The following is a 13,277-nucleotide window of genomic DNA, read 5'->3' as shown; positions in this document are numbered from 1 at the left end:
ACATGGCCTTATTTTTCATTTTGCAAACTAACAAAGAACATGAGATTTTGAATGTAGCGCACCTATTGCAAAACTCACCCATACTATTATGTTGGATAATCACGGACCCTCAAAATTTAAGTTTGTAGAGAATAGATGAATAATTTTTTTTATACAAGCGATATTGAGGAATTAGGGAATCGAATGTAATACATCGGATGCATAAGTAAATGCTCTTAGAACCCAAGAAGAAATAATTTCAAGCCATTTATATATGTCAATCGATTGGCAAAGAAAAATAGAAATTTTTGTGTCGATTGTGAAGTTGAATATTGTTTCATTCATTATTATGAATGCCCATGTTGTAAATGGCATAAGATTTTAAATTTGGATTCAAAGTTTTATCAGATACAATGTATGATGACTTATTGATCACGGATATTATACATTCACCAATACAATATGCACGACCTAATAAATGACATAAGATTGTAAATCTGAATTTAACATGCATATGTTTATGTACGTTATTAACCACATTACTAATTACATCTCTCACATAAGTAGCCCGTGCACTATACGTTTATGAGAGGTACGTTGCTTATATTATAATAATAACTAGTCATGCTACGAGACATACGTTTTATGAACAATTTATCCTATGAAAGACGTGGTCCATAATCTTGTCACTAAATGTAGTACATAAACCATTACTTAAAGAGAGAGAGTTTCTGCATCCATATATAATCGAGCACAACATGTGCTAATTTCTTAAACGTGCAAGTGCTAGAGCTGCATAAACAACTACTACTATTTGACTTTTAAGCTGAAATTGTAAATGTTCCAAAATGAATTATTTTCTATTAATTTCTTGTAAAAACCCATTTAAAGATATGAAAACAGAACACCACCAACCCTCTGTTCTGTACATGAATATCAGAATCAGATTGCGGATAAAGTGAGACAAGTACAAGAATCCCACCAAAAGAAGGAAATGTATATAAAAAGAACCATGTGCAAGAAACAGAATTTTAGCATTAATTAGAAAATATTTTAATCAATAATTAATCCAAACTAATATAATATATATTTGTATCCTAGGACCAATGACATAAAGACACGAAAGCAAGCTAGAGTTGGCCCCCATATATATTATGGTACATGGGTATTGTTTGGCAGTTAAGAAAATGGCGTGAGAAAGGTGGCAATGGATATGAAAGTCAAATGATTTTGTATAGAAAGTTTGAGGTCACGAGAATTTGTCAAGAAAACAGTTGAGCCATAGCCCCCTTTTTCTTCTATATGCTAAATGTAAATGCTAAGGCATCCTACCCCTCACAGACTCACAGTCCCAGTCTTCCCCCGCTATCATTACATTACAACATAAATAAGTGCCTTTCCTAATCTGACCATATTTACTGATCATATTGTATCTGTTATAAAATGTAACTTATGTGAAACCCGTGTGAGATTTGTCTATGTAAATGAACATATACTTGCACGCATGTTTCAAACTCGAGTGCAATGAGGCGGACGTATTATTTTGACCAACTAATCTTACCTATATTTACAAGTGCAAAATATTTAGACAAGTGAGTTTCGTTTCTACGAGAAGTGTGGTAAGCAAATGAGAGAAAAGTAGTTTTACTAATGTGAAAATACATGTTAGCATAACATTTCATTTGTGTCAATGAGGTGCTTTTAGATTTTGACATATTTATACATGTATATGTACTCATACACATACGCAAGTAATATACATGACTCTAGACACTTTGGTTTCTTGTTCATATTCTTTTGCTGACCTGGTCACAATGAACTCACATAAAGTGAGAATAGATGCTATAAAGCTCAAGCTGGAGAGGAATTAACAATTGTGTGTTTTAAAAAATAGGCTACTCATGTTTTGCAATTAAATTATATGATGATGTGGAAATAAATAAATAAAAAATTCTACATCTCTATCAGTACACCAGGACCTTTTCAAAACTGACCCCACAAGTAGTTCATGTGGAAGATACACCAAGTTCCCAAACTCTCACAAGTTGCTTTTGGAGACTTGGATGCTTCTCTTGGTTTCTCTCAAAGAAAACTTTATGTGTGTATATACATTGAGCAAGAGAAAAAGACTGGCTCTTCTTGCAAACAAGGTTAATGGGTGAAAGCTCCTATTGGGAAGAAGAGAAGTCTCTTGACTTTTAGAAAAAAAATGGCTACCTGTTATGGACCTCCACTACATACTCAGTGCTATGTTATTAGCCTCACATCACAAATAAATAAATGATAATCAAATGCACACACACATAATCAATAAGAAAATTAGATTTGAGATATGATTATAACAAGAAAATTAATGAAAGAAAAAGTAGAGAAATTAATGTGACCAAAAAGGAAGACTGTATATATGCAGAATTGCAGAATCTTTACATGATCTCCATCCCAGAGTAAAAACACTAGGACCATTTGGAAACCTCCTTCACTAAAGCAAAAACCCTTGAGCACCATCATTCATGCTTTACATGAAGAAAATTAGCATAAAAAGACAAGGAGCCTATGACCCCACCTTGAGCAATGTGGAAACAACATAGGGTTTCTAATGCAAGTGCCTTTCACTGCTGCAAAAACTAGACTACCAGACAAAAACTAACTCGACTATCAGAAAACCAAAAACAGAGCTGCTACTGACCTCTGCAAAAGAGTGATCCTAAAACCGTCACCAAAGAGACTCAGAGACCCAGAAGAAAAAATCTCAGCTTCAGCTGACTAAGTTACTGAATTGTGAGAAGAAGTTGCATAGCCAGCTGCCCCAGACTGATCTGTACCTTCTTCAAACTCCATAGCTGGAAGCTCATTGAGGTCAAAGTTGAGAACTTTACGACCTGCGTTTTGGCTTGCTTCACCTGGTGAAGCTGCCTGACTGGACTGAAGTAGCAGCTGCTCAGTGGGCCCAGTCCAATGGCACCTTTTGTGACCCCCTAAGGCCTGACCTGTTGGAAAAATCTTGTCGCAGATTTTGCATTGGTGATGAGCTTGATGAGCTCCTAGTCCTCCTGCTCCTGAGCCAGAGCCAGCACCAGCCACATGATGATCTTGATCAAGTGCCATGGTTGTTTGTGCTTCATCAAGATTATGCCCACCTTCAGCAGCTGTCTCATCAGCAGAGGCAGATTGATCATCCAGAGATGAATGGTTCACGATGATGTTGTTGTTGTTGTTGTTCTTGAGCTTGTTATGGCTGGACATGTGGCCACCCAATGCTTGATGACTTGGGAAAGACTTGCCACAAAGACTGCATTTGTATCTGAGCTTCTGATGGAGACTTTGATGATGACCCTGAGCACCAATAATCTCTCCAACCACTCCTTCCAAGTCTACCAATTTCATCTTTCTCCTCTTCCTCCTCTTCATGCTGGCAAGCACAATGCTCTCAGAGTTCTGACTGTCTGATAATTCCTCTTCAATGTTGTTGTTCTTGTTGTCCTCCATTGGTCCCAACTTCAAGAAATTCTTCACTGGTGACTTTTCTGGACCAAACCCAATTCCCACAACACCCTTCCCTTTCACACCATCATATTCATCAAACCATTTTTTCTCACTTTTCATGTTCTTGGATGGAAAGCACATCTCAGTTCCTTTTCTCTTCTTTGAGGCCCCCTCATAATCAATTACCTGGTTTTTGTCCTTGATGTAATCAGCCTGGTTGCTGTTGTTGGTGATGAAGAAATTGCTGTTAGTAGCCTCACACATCTCAGCTCCTTTTCCCTTATCTGACAATCCATAGAAGCGGGGATTGGATTGAGCTAGCATCAAAAGATCATGAACAGCTTCCTCCATCTGCTCTTCAACTCCGAGACTCAAATCCAATCCCGACACAGATTCAGAGTTGCCTGATGAGCCAATGCTTTTCCTACCTCTCCTAGCAGTGAGAGACCAACCAGGCAGAGTCTTGGACAGATCAGGAGCAGAATTATTGGACCCAACAGGAGTAGCAGCAGAGTCAATCTGATGATCATCAGCTTTACTGTTGTTCTGAGGCCCAGCATCTGATAAAGTAGAAGACGAGCTGTTCTTGGCTATTGTTGGAGGAGGTTGAATTCCCCTCCATTCTCTCTCAGGATGTGATCTCATGTGCCCAAACAGAGACTTCATAGACGGAAAGTTCTTGCCGCAAACACAGCAATCAGGCTTCATGCTGCTATTGCTATTACCTTCAACCCCAAAACCCCCACCACCATTCGAGCTGCTAACATCAGAATTGTTGGGCTTCAGAATCTTGGTGGGTTTTTGAAACTTGTTCTTGCGAGCCTGAAACAGTTCTCTGTTTGCTTGAACATGCATTCTCATGTGACCTCCAAGTGCCTTACCTGAGCTAAACCCCTTGTTGCAGACCTCACAGATTCGAGTGAATTCAGGAGGAGCTGGGTATTTGCGTTCTTGGTCTAAAGGTTCTGGCTTTGGGAACTTGAGCTTGGCAAATAGTCCTCCATTGTTGCTCTCTGTCTCTTGGTTTGCTTTCTTGTTGGGTTGTTGTTCTTGATCGCCAGCTCGTGGCGGAAACCGAGTCTCTTGGTCTTCAATATCCATTGGAGAAAAAAACCCAGCTCAGAAAAAATTGTGTGTGAAACCGCAGCTACTGAGGATTATGAAGACCAAGCTCTCTCCTTTTTTTTTCTTTCTTTTTTTGGTGCGTGGGTGATAAGAAAAGAAAGAGAGAGAAGATATGGTGGGTAGGAGGAAGGAGGGAGCTAGAGCAAGAAGCACATATATGAGTACACAAACCCTACAAGGAGATAGAGATTATATGCATATAAAAGGGTAGCTTAGCTGAGAAGCAAATTAAGCATCTTTGATCATAATCTTGTTTAAGGTAATTATAGTCCTGAAAATCCTGACCTTCCTAAAATCAAGAACGCTAAGAGGGGAAAGAAAACAAGGAAACTCTGTGGCTTCCAGCTATTGATGTCATAGATTAGAGCTCAAAATAAGGCCCAAAGGAAACAGCTCAGGAAAGAAGCAGAGAAACCAAACCAACCCAGAAGAGCTATCAGAGATATTAAGAATGAGAGAGAGAGAGATGAGAGAGAGAGAGAGAGAGAGAGAGAGAGAGAGATAGAGAGACCAAAAGATAGGGGCTTTCCAAATTCTGCAGCAGTTGGCCAGGCCTTTGGTCTTTTAAGTCACCAGATTGTTATAGGATGATTAATATTAATATTGATATTATTAATTTAATTAGCTTTATAATTAATATTATTATGTGTTTTTTAACTGCTCTTTTGTGAGTTTTGGTTAGTGGGAAATTGACTGTCCGGCCTGTAATTCCGTTCTTTCAGAAGCTCCAAATTCTCATAAAATTTTGAGTCACTGACTGAATGTGTGTGTGTGTGGGTGAGAGAGAGAGAGAGAGAGAGAGAGAGAGACAGTGCACATGAAAACCATAACCACTAAAACCAGCACAAATTAGAAGACTCGAAGACTTCAAGTCTCCAAACAAAACTAATTACTGTTTAGTGTGAAGTGTGCCACTCACTACGACTATTTAGGAGGCACTAAAACACTGACTATATAGTTTCTACCCACCACCAAACCTGCCCCAAAGATTAAGGCTTTTTAGATTTTCTTTTCTTTTTTTTAAAATAAATTTTTTCTTTCCTTTTTTGATTTTGCTTATTGAATTTGAGGTTTTCCTTGGAAGATACTCCAGGCCAAACAACCCGAAATCTCTCAAATTTTCACAAAATTTAGGCTTCAAAATCCAAAAATTATTATTATTTTCTTGTAATATTACCATTTGTAAGCACTAATTAATTAATTAATTAATTCTCTGATTTTTCTTTTTGGGATGAAATCGTTTTGGGATTTTCCTACCCTAACAAGGAGAGGGAGAAAGGGCAAGAAACCTTGCGAAGTGGGAAGTCTTTCTTGGGTTAGTTTCAAAATCCTTGCTTATCGCCATCTCTTATTTTAATAAATGTCATTATTATCCCTTTTATAGTCTCTCTATAAGTAATTAGTAATCACCGGAGAAAATTTTGCAATTTATTTCCTCTATCTTTTTGTTTCCACGCTGTTTCTCAACCCTTTCAATGGCCTCCATGCACGTTTCCAATTTTACCCCTCAGTTTTAACTTTTAATCCCATGTTTATGGCAAGTTTTTTGTTTGGTCAATTTTAAGGCAAGTTAGACAAACCTATAACCAACAGGGTTTAGCCCAGTTGTAAAGGGCAAAGTTTTTGAGTTCAAATCTCCATGCCATCTTGATTGTGTGTATGTGAGAAACCCTCATTCTCCTGTAGTTTAAACCATCGCTTGTACTAAAAAAAATTATAAAAAGAACTAATCCTAAATGTATGTATGTGACTGAGTGGAATTTTACGAGCAATGATTTTAAAATTGGGTCACGTCCCTTGCTTATGCATTATCTAACCAATTAACAGCTCTTAAACTCTTTTATTTTGATAGAACAAAGTCTATTATATTGGTTTTGAATTTGATATTAAAAAAAAAAAGCGTGAAAGATATTGGTTGTGATAGAGAAAAGAATTCATTACTTTGGTACATAGGATTTTTTGTGTCAATGGTTTTCTTTTCTCTACAGCTCACAAAGTTTTATTTAAATCCTTGCATATCATTAAAATATTTCATGCTTACAAATTAAAAGATTACAAGCTAAGCTTGGCATATCTTTTCTTAATTTTGAGGGAGAAAATGTGTGAAGGAATTCATTACTTCGGATAAACTCTCGAGAAAATGAGAATTGATGGCTAACCATCATTCAAGAGTTTATCCAAACCAATGTAATGAATCATTTCACACATTTTCTCTATCAAAGCCAAAAAAGATATGCTAAGCTTGTAATCTATTAAATAATAATTACCTTTTATTTAGGCTTGAAAACTTTTATGACATGCACGATTTTCAAATTAGAACTTCAAGGGAAAAATAGGATACATGGACATGGTATGTTCTATGTTGGGAGGACAGGGCCATTTACAAAAATAGAACATACCATGGTATATTTAGTTACTTTCAACCATTATCTTCGTGACTCCATTCCGCATAATTAAGCGAAGTTTGTTTGCGATAAGAGAGTTTTGCTAATGCTAGTTACCCAAACAAGTATGAATAGAAACGAAGTTGAGAGGGATTCATAATAATTAATAACTATCAATCACTCACGTTCACACGAACCATAGACTCAAGTATTCTTCTAACAATAATTTGGTTCTTCCTTAGTAACATGATAAAAAATTTCTTTAAAATTGATGGGTTGATAATTTAGTACTTGTCATGTTCTAATTAGTTTTTTTTTAAAAAAAATTTATTTTTATGCTTAATTTGTTATTGGTTGATATTAGATGGATGGATTCATAATTTTCAAGGCTACAATATATTATCTCTGATCAGTGTTTTTTTCTCAATTAAAAAGGTTATTATCTCAGTTTTTGCTTATGTTAGACGGTTATGAGGAAATTTGAGAGCAAAAAGTTGAGTTTGGAGTTTCATAAACGCGTAATTAAATTAGTAATATTATTTAAGGATCGACTCAACAACACTTTACGCCAATCAAAACTCAGTTTATGTTTCCCTGTTGGGCATAAAAATATATAATTTGTTTGAATATTATTAGAGTTCGGAAAAAAAGGTGTGATAGATGGATTAATTCCTTCTGCAAATAATCAAAATTCCATAACCAGGCAGCTTTCATGCTCAATCTTACAAGCTAGTCCATGTCAAATATGAAAATAATTATAAAGTCCCTTTCGTGGTAGGTAAATTAAGTGCTTGAGGTCATGCCAAATTGCCAATGTCTGCCCTTTTAAATAAAAACTATATCATAATTTTGTCTCTATCTTCCTCTAAAATAGGTGCTCATCGATGTTAAGCAGATGACTCATAAAAAGGCATTGCAAATCTTTTAATATTAATCCCAGTCGAAAATATTTGAGGAATATGCTACTCGATTTAAACAGACATAGTGTGTATCACAATTCCATATTCATTAGTATTTTTGTGTGCTTGTTCGGTGCATTGTGTTGAATTTTCGCACATAACGTAACATTGTAAAATTTGTCATAAATTGTGCATCTCATCTCGTACGCACTCTTGTGAGAGCTTGCTACATGATTGGCTACTTATGTTATCAATATATTGCTATAAATTAAAGTTATATCCTCGTATTGTGTCAATTTGTAAAAAGAGAAAATATAATTCTTATACCTAGTGTATTACGCAAAATTCAACACTAGAATAAGAAAATTTCTTATGAGACACATAATATTGAAACATCATAGCATATTCAGCGAAGTCCCCATGCCAACCAAAGATGGCCTTTAATAACATTGAAACAGCATAGCATATTAGCATGGCATGGCAGCCTGGTTCTTCTGAGGGGAACTAAGGTAAATAAAATATGATATTTACCACAGTCATGTAAGGCCAAAAATATATGTTCGAATTTATTTCCTAAGCCAACAGTTTTCTTATTAGTGGATTACATAAAACAAGTTATGTGACAATGAGATTAAAGTTAGATAGAAATCCAAAATAATAAAAATAAAATTGAAGTAAAAAAATAATTTAGGATAATAAAATTGTAGTAAAAAATTAAAAAAAATAATCCAAAACAATTGTAGCAAAGGCTTTGCAGGGATTTGCATTCAGCAGGTGTTGGAAACAGTGCACTGAATTGTATTTCCAACTCATATATTTGACCATCTCCTTTTGGCCCAAAATTCATAGGTTGACTTTCACTTTGATCACACACACACAAGAGAGAGAAGTTGACTGTTTGAATTACTATTTTGCAACGGAATGTCAAGAAACATGAAGATTATTACTGTAATAAAGTTCTGCTAATCCAAAATGAAGGTAAATTCAACAGTTATGTTACAGAGCTGCCCCTTTCACCCCTTCCGCAATTATTCCGGACGAGCACACTGAGGGGTAACCTTAGTAAAGAAAAATGGAAACGGGAAAAAGGCGGTTAAACGGAGGGAGTAGCTACTACTACAACAACTACTACTACTTCAACAACAACAAGAGCACGCAAGGGAGGAAATTGATGCCTATGAAACAGGAGCCTATCTAACCGACAAGATGGAGGCTACTGTTGTGTTAAATTGCCGGAAGATTTATATTCCAGCATTTCGGTCCTGTATCTCTCCTTGTCCTGCATCCCTTTTTCCTGATATACCTGCATGGTAGCAATGGAGTGTTATGATGACTGCCCGAAGATTGAGCTGATAGACTCCAAGTTTATCATATGTCAAATTGGCTCAGTGAGGAAGTTAGAAAGATTGAGAATCAAGGCAAAAGGAAATGAATATAGTCCAAACATGTGGAATTTCTCTTGAAACCTTAGATCAATACTTATGCATGTCACAAAATCATCCGGAACTCATGTATAAGAGAGTGAGTTCAAGGATGCAGCAGGTGTGACATTACTTTTGGGATGCTATCAGCTAAAAGAAACTAACAGGAAAATAACTGTGTCACCAATTCATCATACCTGTTTCTCAGCCTCTGTGAGATTGTTCCATAGAAACCCAATTTTCTTGCTGATGGCTCTCTCTTGTCCATAGTACAAAGGCTTTAATCTGGCATAATGCTCAGCGAAGAAGAAATTGTACCCGCTCCTGTTTGACTTGGGCCGAGAGGGATCACGTAATGCCAACCTGGACCTCTTTCGATTCCGTCGGGTGGGCATGTCCGAAAAACTCTGAGAAACATATGTAGGAGCATGATACAAGACACCTTTCAGCTCGTCAGAACCCAAGTTCACAGAAACCAAATATCCATGGTCAAATTTCCCATCTATGCTTCCCATGATTGAACAGCCAAGCTGCACTTCTGAGCTTTCTGTACATAAGATAGAAAAAACAGATCTGTATTACAATTTGGTCATGACCCACAGCTGAAAAAATTGGCAAAGGAATCAGGAAATAATAATACAGAATTAGAAAGATGAAAGCAAACCCCTTATAGAAAGTCATCAATTTATAAGACAGATTGGCTAATAAAGTTTCCAATGTCGTTTATGCAGATTGTCTAATAAAATTTACAATGTTGTTTATCTTCCTTCATTGCAACTTTCAAAAGGGACATCACAAAAGCTCGATCACCAGTGAGAAATTTCTTTATTCAACTATCCGACTTCAAAAAGTTACAGAAACAGCTATTCTATATGATTGATTCCAAGACCTGTCAGGTTTCTTCTATGATTGCAAATGAAAGGCAATTTGGAAACTTTTACTGTTTAATGTAGACACCAAACTGAAAATATACATACATATGACTCTACTTCTAGAATTAGTGTAAAAAATTGAACACAACCACTACTAGAACTATCACATTGAAATGGAGGTTACACCTACCCTGACCTGGAAACTGGTTTCTACTGGCACCTTCCTCCAGGGTGGCTGACCCATTCAAAAGGTTCCTGCTAAGAGGTTCTGGGAAGAAAAAAGAAAAGAAAATTATAATCTTTCTAATCTACAAAAAGAAACAACACAAAGAATTAACAAGGAGCCATGTCTTCAATTACCAAGCACTGGGATGCTAAAAACTTCTTTGTGGAAATAATAGGCCTGCTCAAAGTGATAGAGCAAAGATGAATAGTACTTCCGTAAGACAAATGAAGCGCTGGTAATTGTTGTTGGGAAATTGAAGACCACAATCACTTCCTTCCATTTGCGATCTCTAATCACCTGTAACCAGTTTAAGAGAATTTGAAGGGGAAACAAACCCAAAAAGAGAAAAAGAGAACTTTGAACACTTTCATAAGCCTCTAAACTTATGTAATCAATATAGGTAAAACTTACGTAAAGTTGGACACTTTCATAAACCTCTAACTTACTTTGGTCTTAACTGAGACTACCAATAGACTAATAGTTACAAGTCAGCCACAGTTCAAACTCAGCTGTGACCCCATCCCCCATTCATCATAGCTAGTGTTCAAAACACAGAGTGTAAATCATATCAGGCACACTCAACAATACTAACTAGTTAAATAGAGGATAACTGGGGTTAAGATCCACTTTTCAAGCAATATGTTTAATTTCAGCTTCAAGACTCTCATATAAAAACAGCCATGAAGTAGAAAAATAAAATGCACGAACCTTTTCAAGTCCACCACGAGATGTGACTTCCACAAAAAGGAGATGTAGATCTAGAGCTTTTCCTCCTACGGTAGGTATCCTACACAAAGAGCATCAATTATATCCTCATGGACTTTCTGTTTTTCTGCACTCCACACTCAATTTTCATGAACTCAAGGATTCAGAAATATGATACTAGAGGACAGATCCTGTTGAAGTCAGGTCCTCCATACTAAGTTTTCATCAATGCTTAAAAATACTGAAAGGAAACAAGTTATACAGTTAGGACAGCAGGTTAGGAAAGGTTTCTGATGCCCAAAAATAATCAAAAGAATCATGGCATGACAAAAGCCCACATTATCCTTCGAAGTCAACCCACTTTCTCTTGATAGCGGAATTTATATTTCTTTCTTTTTTTTCTGGGAGAGAGAAAAAAGGGGGGGCGGGGGGGCGGCTATGGGAGACTGAGGATGAACGTGAAGCTAAATGCTTCAATACGTAGCCCCCTTCTCATGCAAAGATTTCATATTTTGATTCTTAACCTATTAGGAATTTAAATTACACAACATGACATGAATGAAGAAACCCTTTCGGACATCTCACAACACACCCAATTTCAGGCATTTTATCAACCACCACAGAGAAATTTTCCTAGTTATCAAACAGCCCAAATATTTATGCTTTCGGCAGGTAGCAAAAGCACCAAAGTCTACCGGAGCACTCTTAGAAAATTATGCAATAATATCTAGGCAAATGTAAATTGGCAAGCATAGGCCCATAAACCAAGCAATTGAAGACTCATTAACCCCCTACACGGAATTTAAGTTTCCATGAGCACAAAATAAGAATGAAGAGACATAAGGAAATAACAGCTCAAAAGTACCGACACCGAAACAATGGCATACTAAAAATATGTAGTAATTATTAAATCACCCAAAAGGAAAGAGTCCTAATTTCTCCACAAATCCCAGATCCAGCAAATACAGTCCCGTTTCGCAATCAGTATCAGAGTGTTTTCGGTATGGTAATGCTGCATAGATGGAATTTTTAAAGCTCAAATGTAGACATATGAGAAAAATTATATCCCCACTTATTGAAGTTAAGGAAGGGAGCCAACAATTAATGAAGACATGGGAAATTTCACTTTTCTTGAATGAAGCATCTCTGGTGAATGCCAAATTCAGATCTTGGAAAAGAAACAAAATCTTCCTAATGAAAAAGAAAAAGAATAATAATATAAGCCAGTATTGCAGATGGGTTGTGGAAATGATGAATTGCATTGGAATAAATGTCTGTATTGCTCAAGTAGCCACCATCCCCAACTGAAACCCAGGTAGAGAGAGGCACAATACGACATAAAAGTTTCATAATGGTATTCAAATAAAAACTAGAGACATCCAGTAATGGAATCCAACATCATAAATCCTTGATAAGGATCCTAATTTTGCTAAAAACACACAAAACGATTGTACAATGTAGTTCAAAATTTTCAGAATTATGCAGTCATTCGCCATTCAATCAATTCAACCCGAGGATTAGGCAACATAGTTTGATTAAAACCAGTCAATTGAAGTATGCAACATGCAAAAACAATGGCAATATATAAAGTATAAGCATAGAATCTATCAATTCCTCTAGCATATTAAGACATAAAATAGCAAAGACAAAAACAACCCAATTCATCAAATGACCCAACAAAGAAAAATCTAAGCTGTTAGAAAAGGGAACAAAGCCAAATTACACGAATTTGGTTCTGAAAGAATCGTGAAACTCCTTGAGCTTTTCCCAGAAAAGGTCAGAGCTTTGAACGACTTCCTCATACTTAGCCGTGGCCGGAGGATAAACCTTGGTAGTGGAGGTGAGGGATGATGAGGAAGACCCATTAGCGGTTTCAGTGCGCACTTGTTGCTGCTGAGCTGAAATGGCTGAAGAAGGCTCCTTTTCTGTAATTGGTGTTGTTGGGGCCTCAGACATTTTTAGTCAGAAGGAGGGTAAAGATGGATTAAGATACTAGGTAGATTTATTTTTGCTATTCCTAACCTACCAGAAGATAACAGACCCCTTATATAATTAGTCCATTATCAATATAAGATATAGGATAATGCTCGCTATTCTAAGTTGCTAACCTAGAAAACTTTCAAACAATTAAATATTGATTCTCAAAAAATAAAATAAAAAAGATTGAGCCTTTTATTTTCTTT

At 36.4% G+C, this 13,277-nt stretch overlaps 2 protein-coding genes across 3 annotated transcripts; both read right to left on the bottom strand.

Annotated features, from left to right (window-relative positions):
- Window positions 1-2,357: 2,357 nt before the first annotated feature.
- Window positions 2,358-5,088, bottom strand: LOC103318624 (C2H2 type zinc finger transcription factor family). The gene has a single exon (XM_008220030.2). It carries the CDS (start codon window positions 4,561-4,563, stop codon window positions 2,743-2,745), a length of 1,821 nt encoding a protein of 606 aa, XP_008218252.2. The 5' UTR covers window positions 4,564-5,088; the 3' UTR covers window positions 2,358-2,742.
- Window positions 5,089-8,794: 3,706 nt separating this feature from the next.
- Window positions 8,795-13,139, bottom strand: LOC103344520 (HMG (high mobility group) box protein with ARID/BRIGHT DNA-binding domain-containing protein). 2 transcript variants are annotated; one of them, XM_008248126.2, is made up of 6 exons: window positions 12,818-13,139; window positions 11,098-11,176; window positions 10,524-10,686; window positions 10,360-10,431; window positions 9,489-9,838; window positions 8,795-9,173 (listed from the first exon to the last, which is right to left on the bottom strand). In XM_008248126.2, the coding sequence occupies exons 1-6, from the start codon at window positions 13,048-13,050 to the stop codon at window positions 9,084-9,086; spliced, it is 987 nt and encodes a 328-aa protein (XP_008246348.1). In that variant the 5' UTR covers window positions 13,051-13,139; the 3' UTR covers window positions 8,795-9,083. The 2 variants fall into 2 exon arrangements, with proteins under 2 accessions (XP_008246348.1, XP_008246340.1); XM_008248118.2 differs by having other exon boundaries at window positions 10,354-10,431; window positions 12,818-13,137.
- Between the last annotated feature and the right edge of the window lie 138 nt (window positions 13,140-13,277).

The sequence above is a fragment of the Prunus mume genome, linkage group LG1 (genome assembly GCF_029339155.1).
Source record: "Prunus mume cultivar Tortuosa linkage group LG1, ASM2933915v1, whole genome shotgun sequence".
In the NCBI taxonomy this organism is placed as follows: Eukaryota; Viridiplantae; Streptophyta; class Magnoliopsida; order Rosales; family Rosaceae; genus Prunus; species Prunus mume.
Note: the sequence above shows the minus strand (reverse complement) of the source record. Positions and strands in the feature narration are given on the sequence as shown.

Bases quoted from the DNA above. Each gene is read 5' to 3' on its own strand.
- LOC103318624 (XM_008220030.2), bottom strand. From the start codon at position 4,563: ATGGATATTGAAGACCAAGAGACTCGGTTTCCGCCACGAGCTGGCGAT.
- LOC103344520 (XM_008248118.2), bottom strand. From the start codon at position 13,050: ATGTCTGAGGCCCCAACAACACCAATTACAGAAAAGGAGCCTTCTTCA. The intron at 11,177-12,817 runs GTAATTTGGCTT...CTCTTTGTGTAG, and splicing joins TCTTTCAGAACCAAATTCGT to GATACCTACCGTAGGAGGAA. The intron at 9,839-10,353 runs GTAGGTGTAACC...TCTTATGTACAG, and splicing joins AAACCAGTTTCCAGGTCAGG to AAAGCTCAGAAGTGCAGCTT.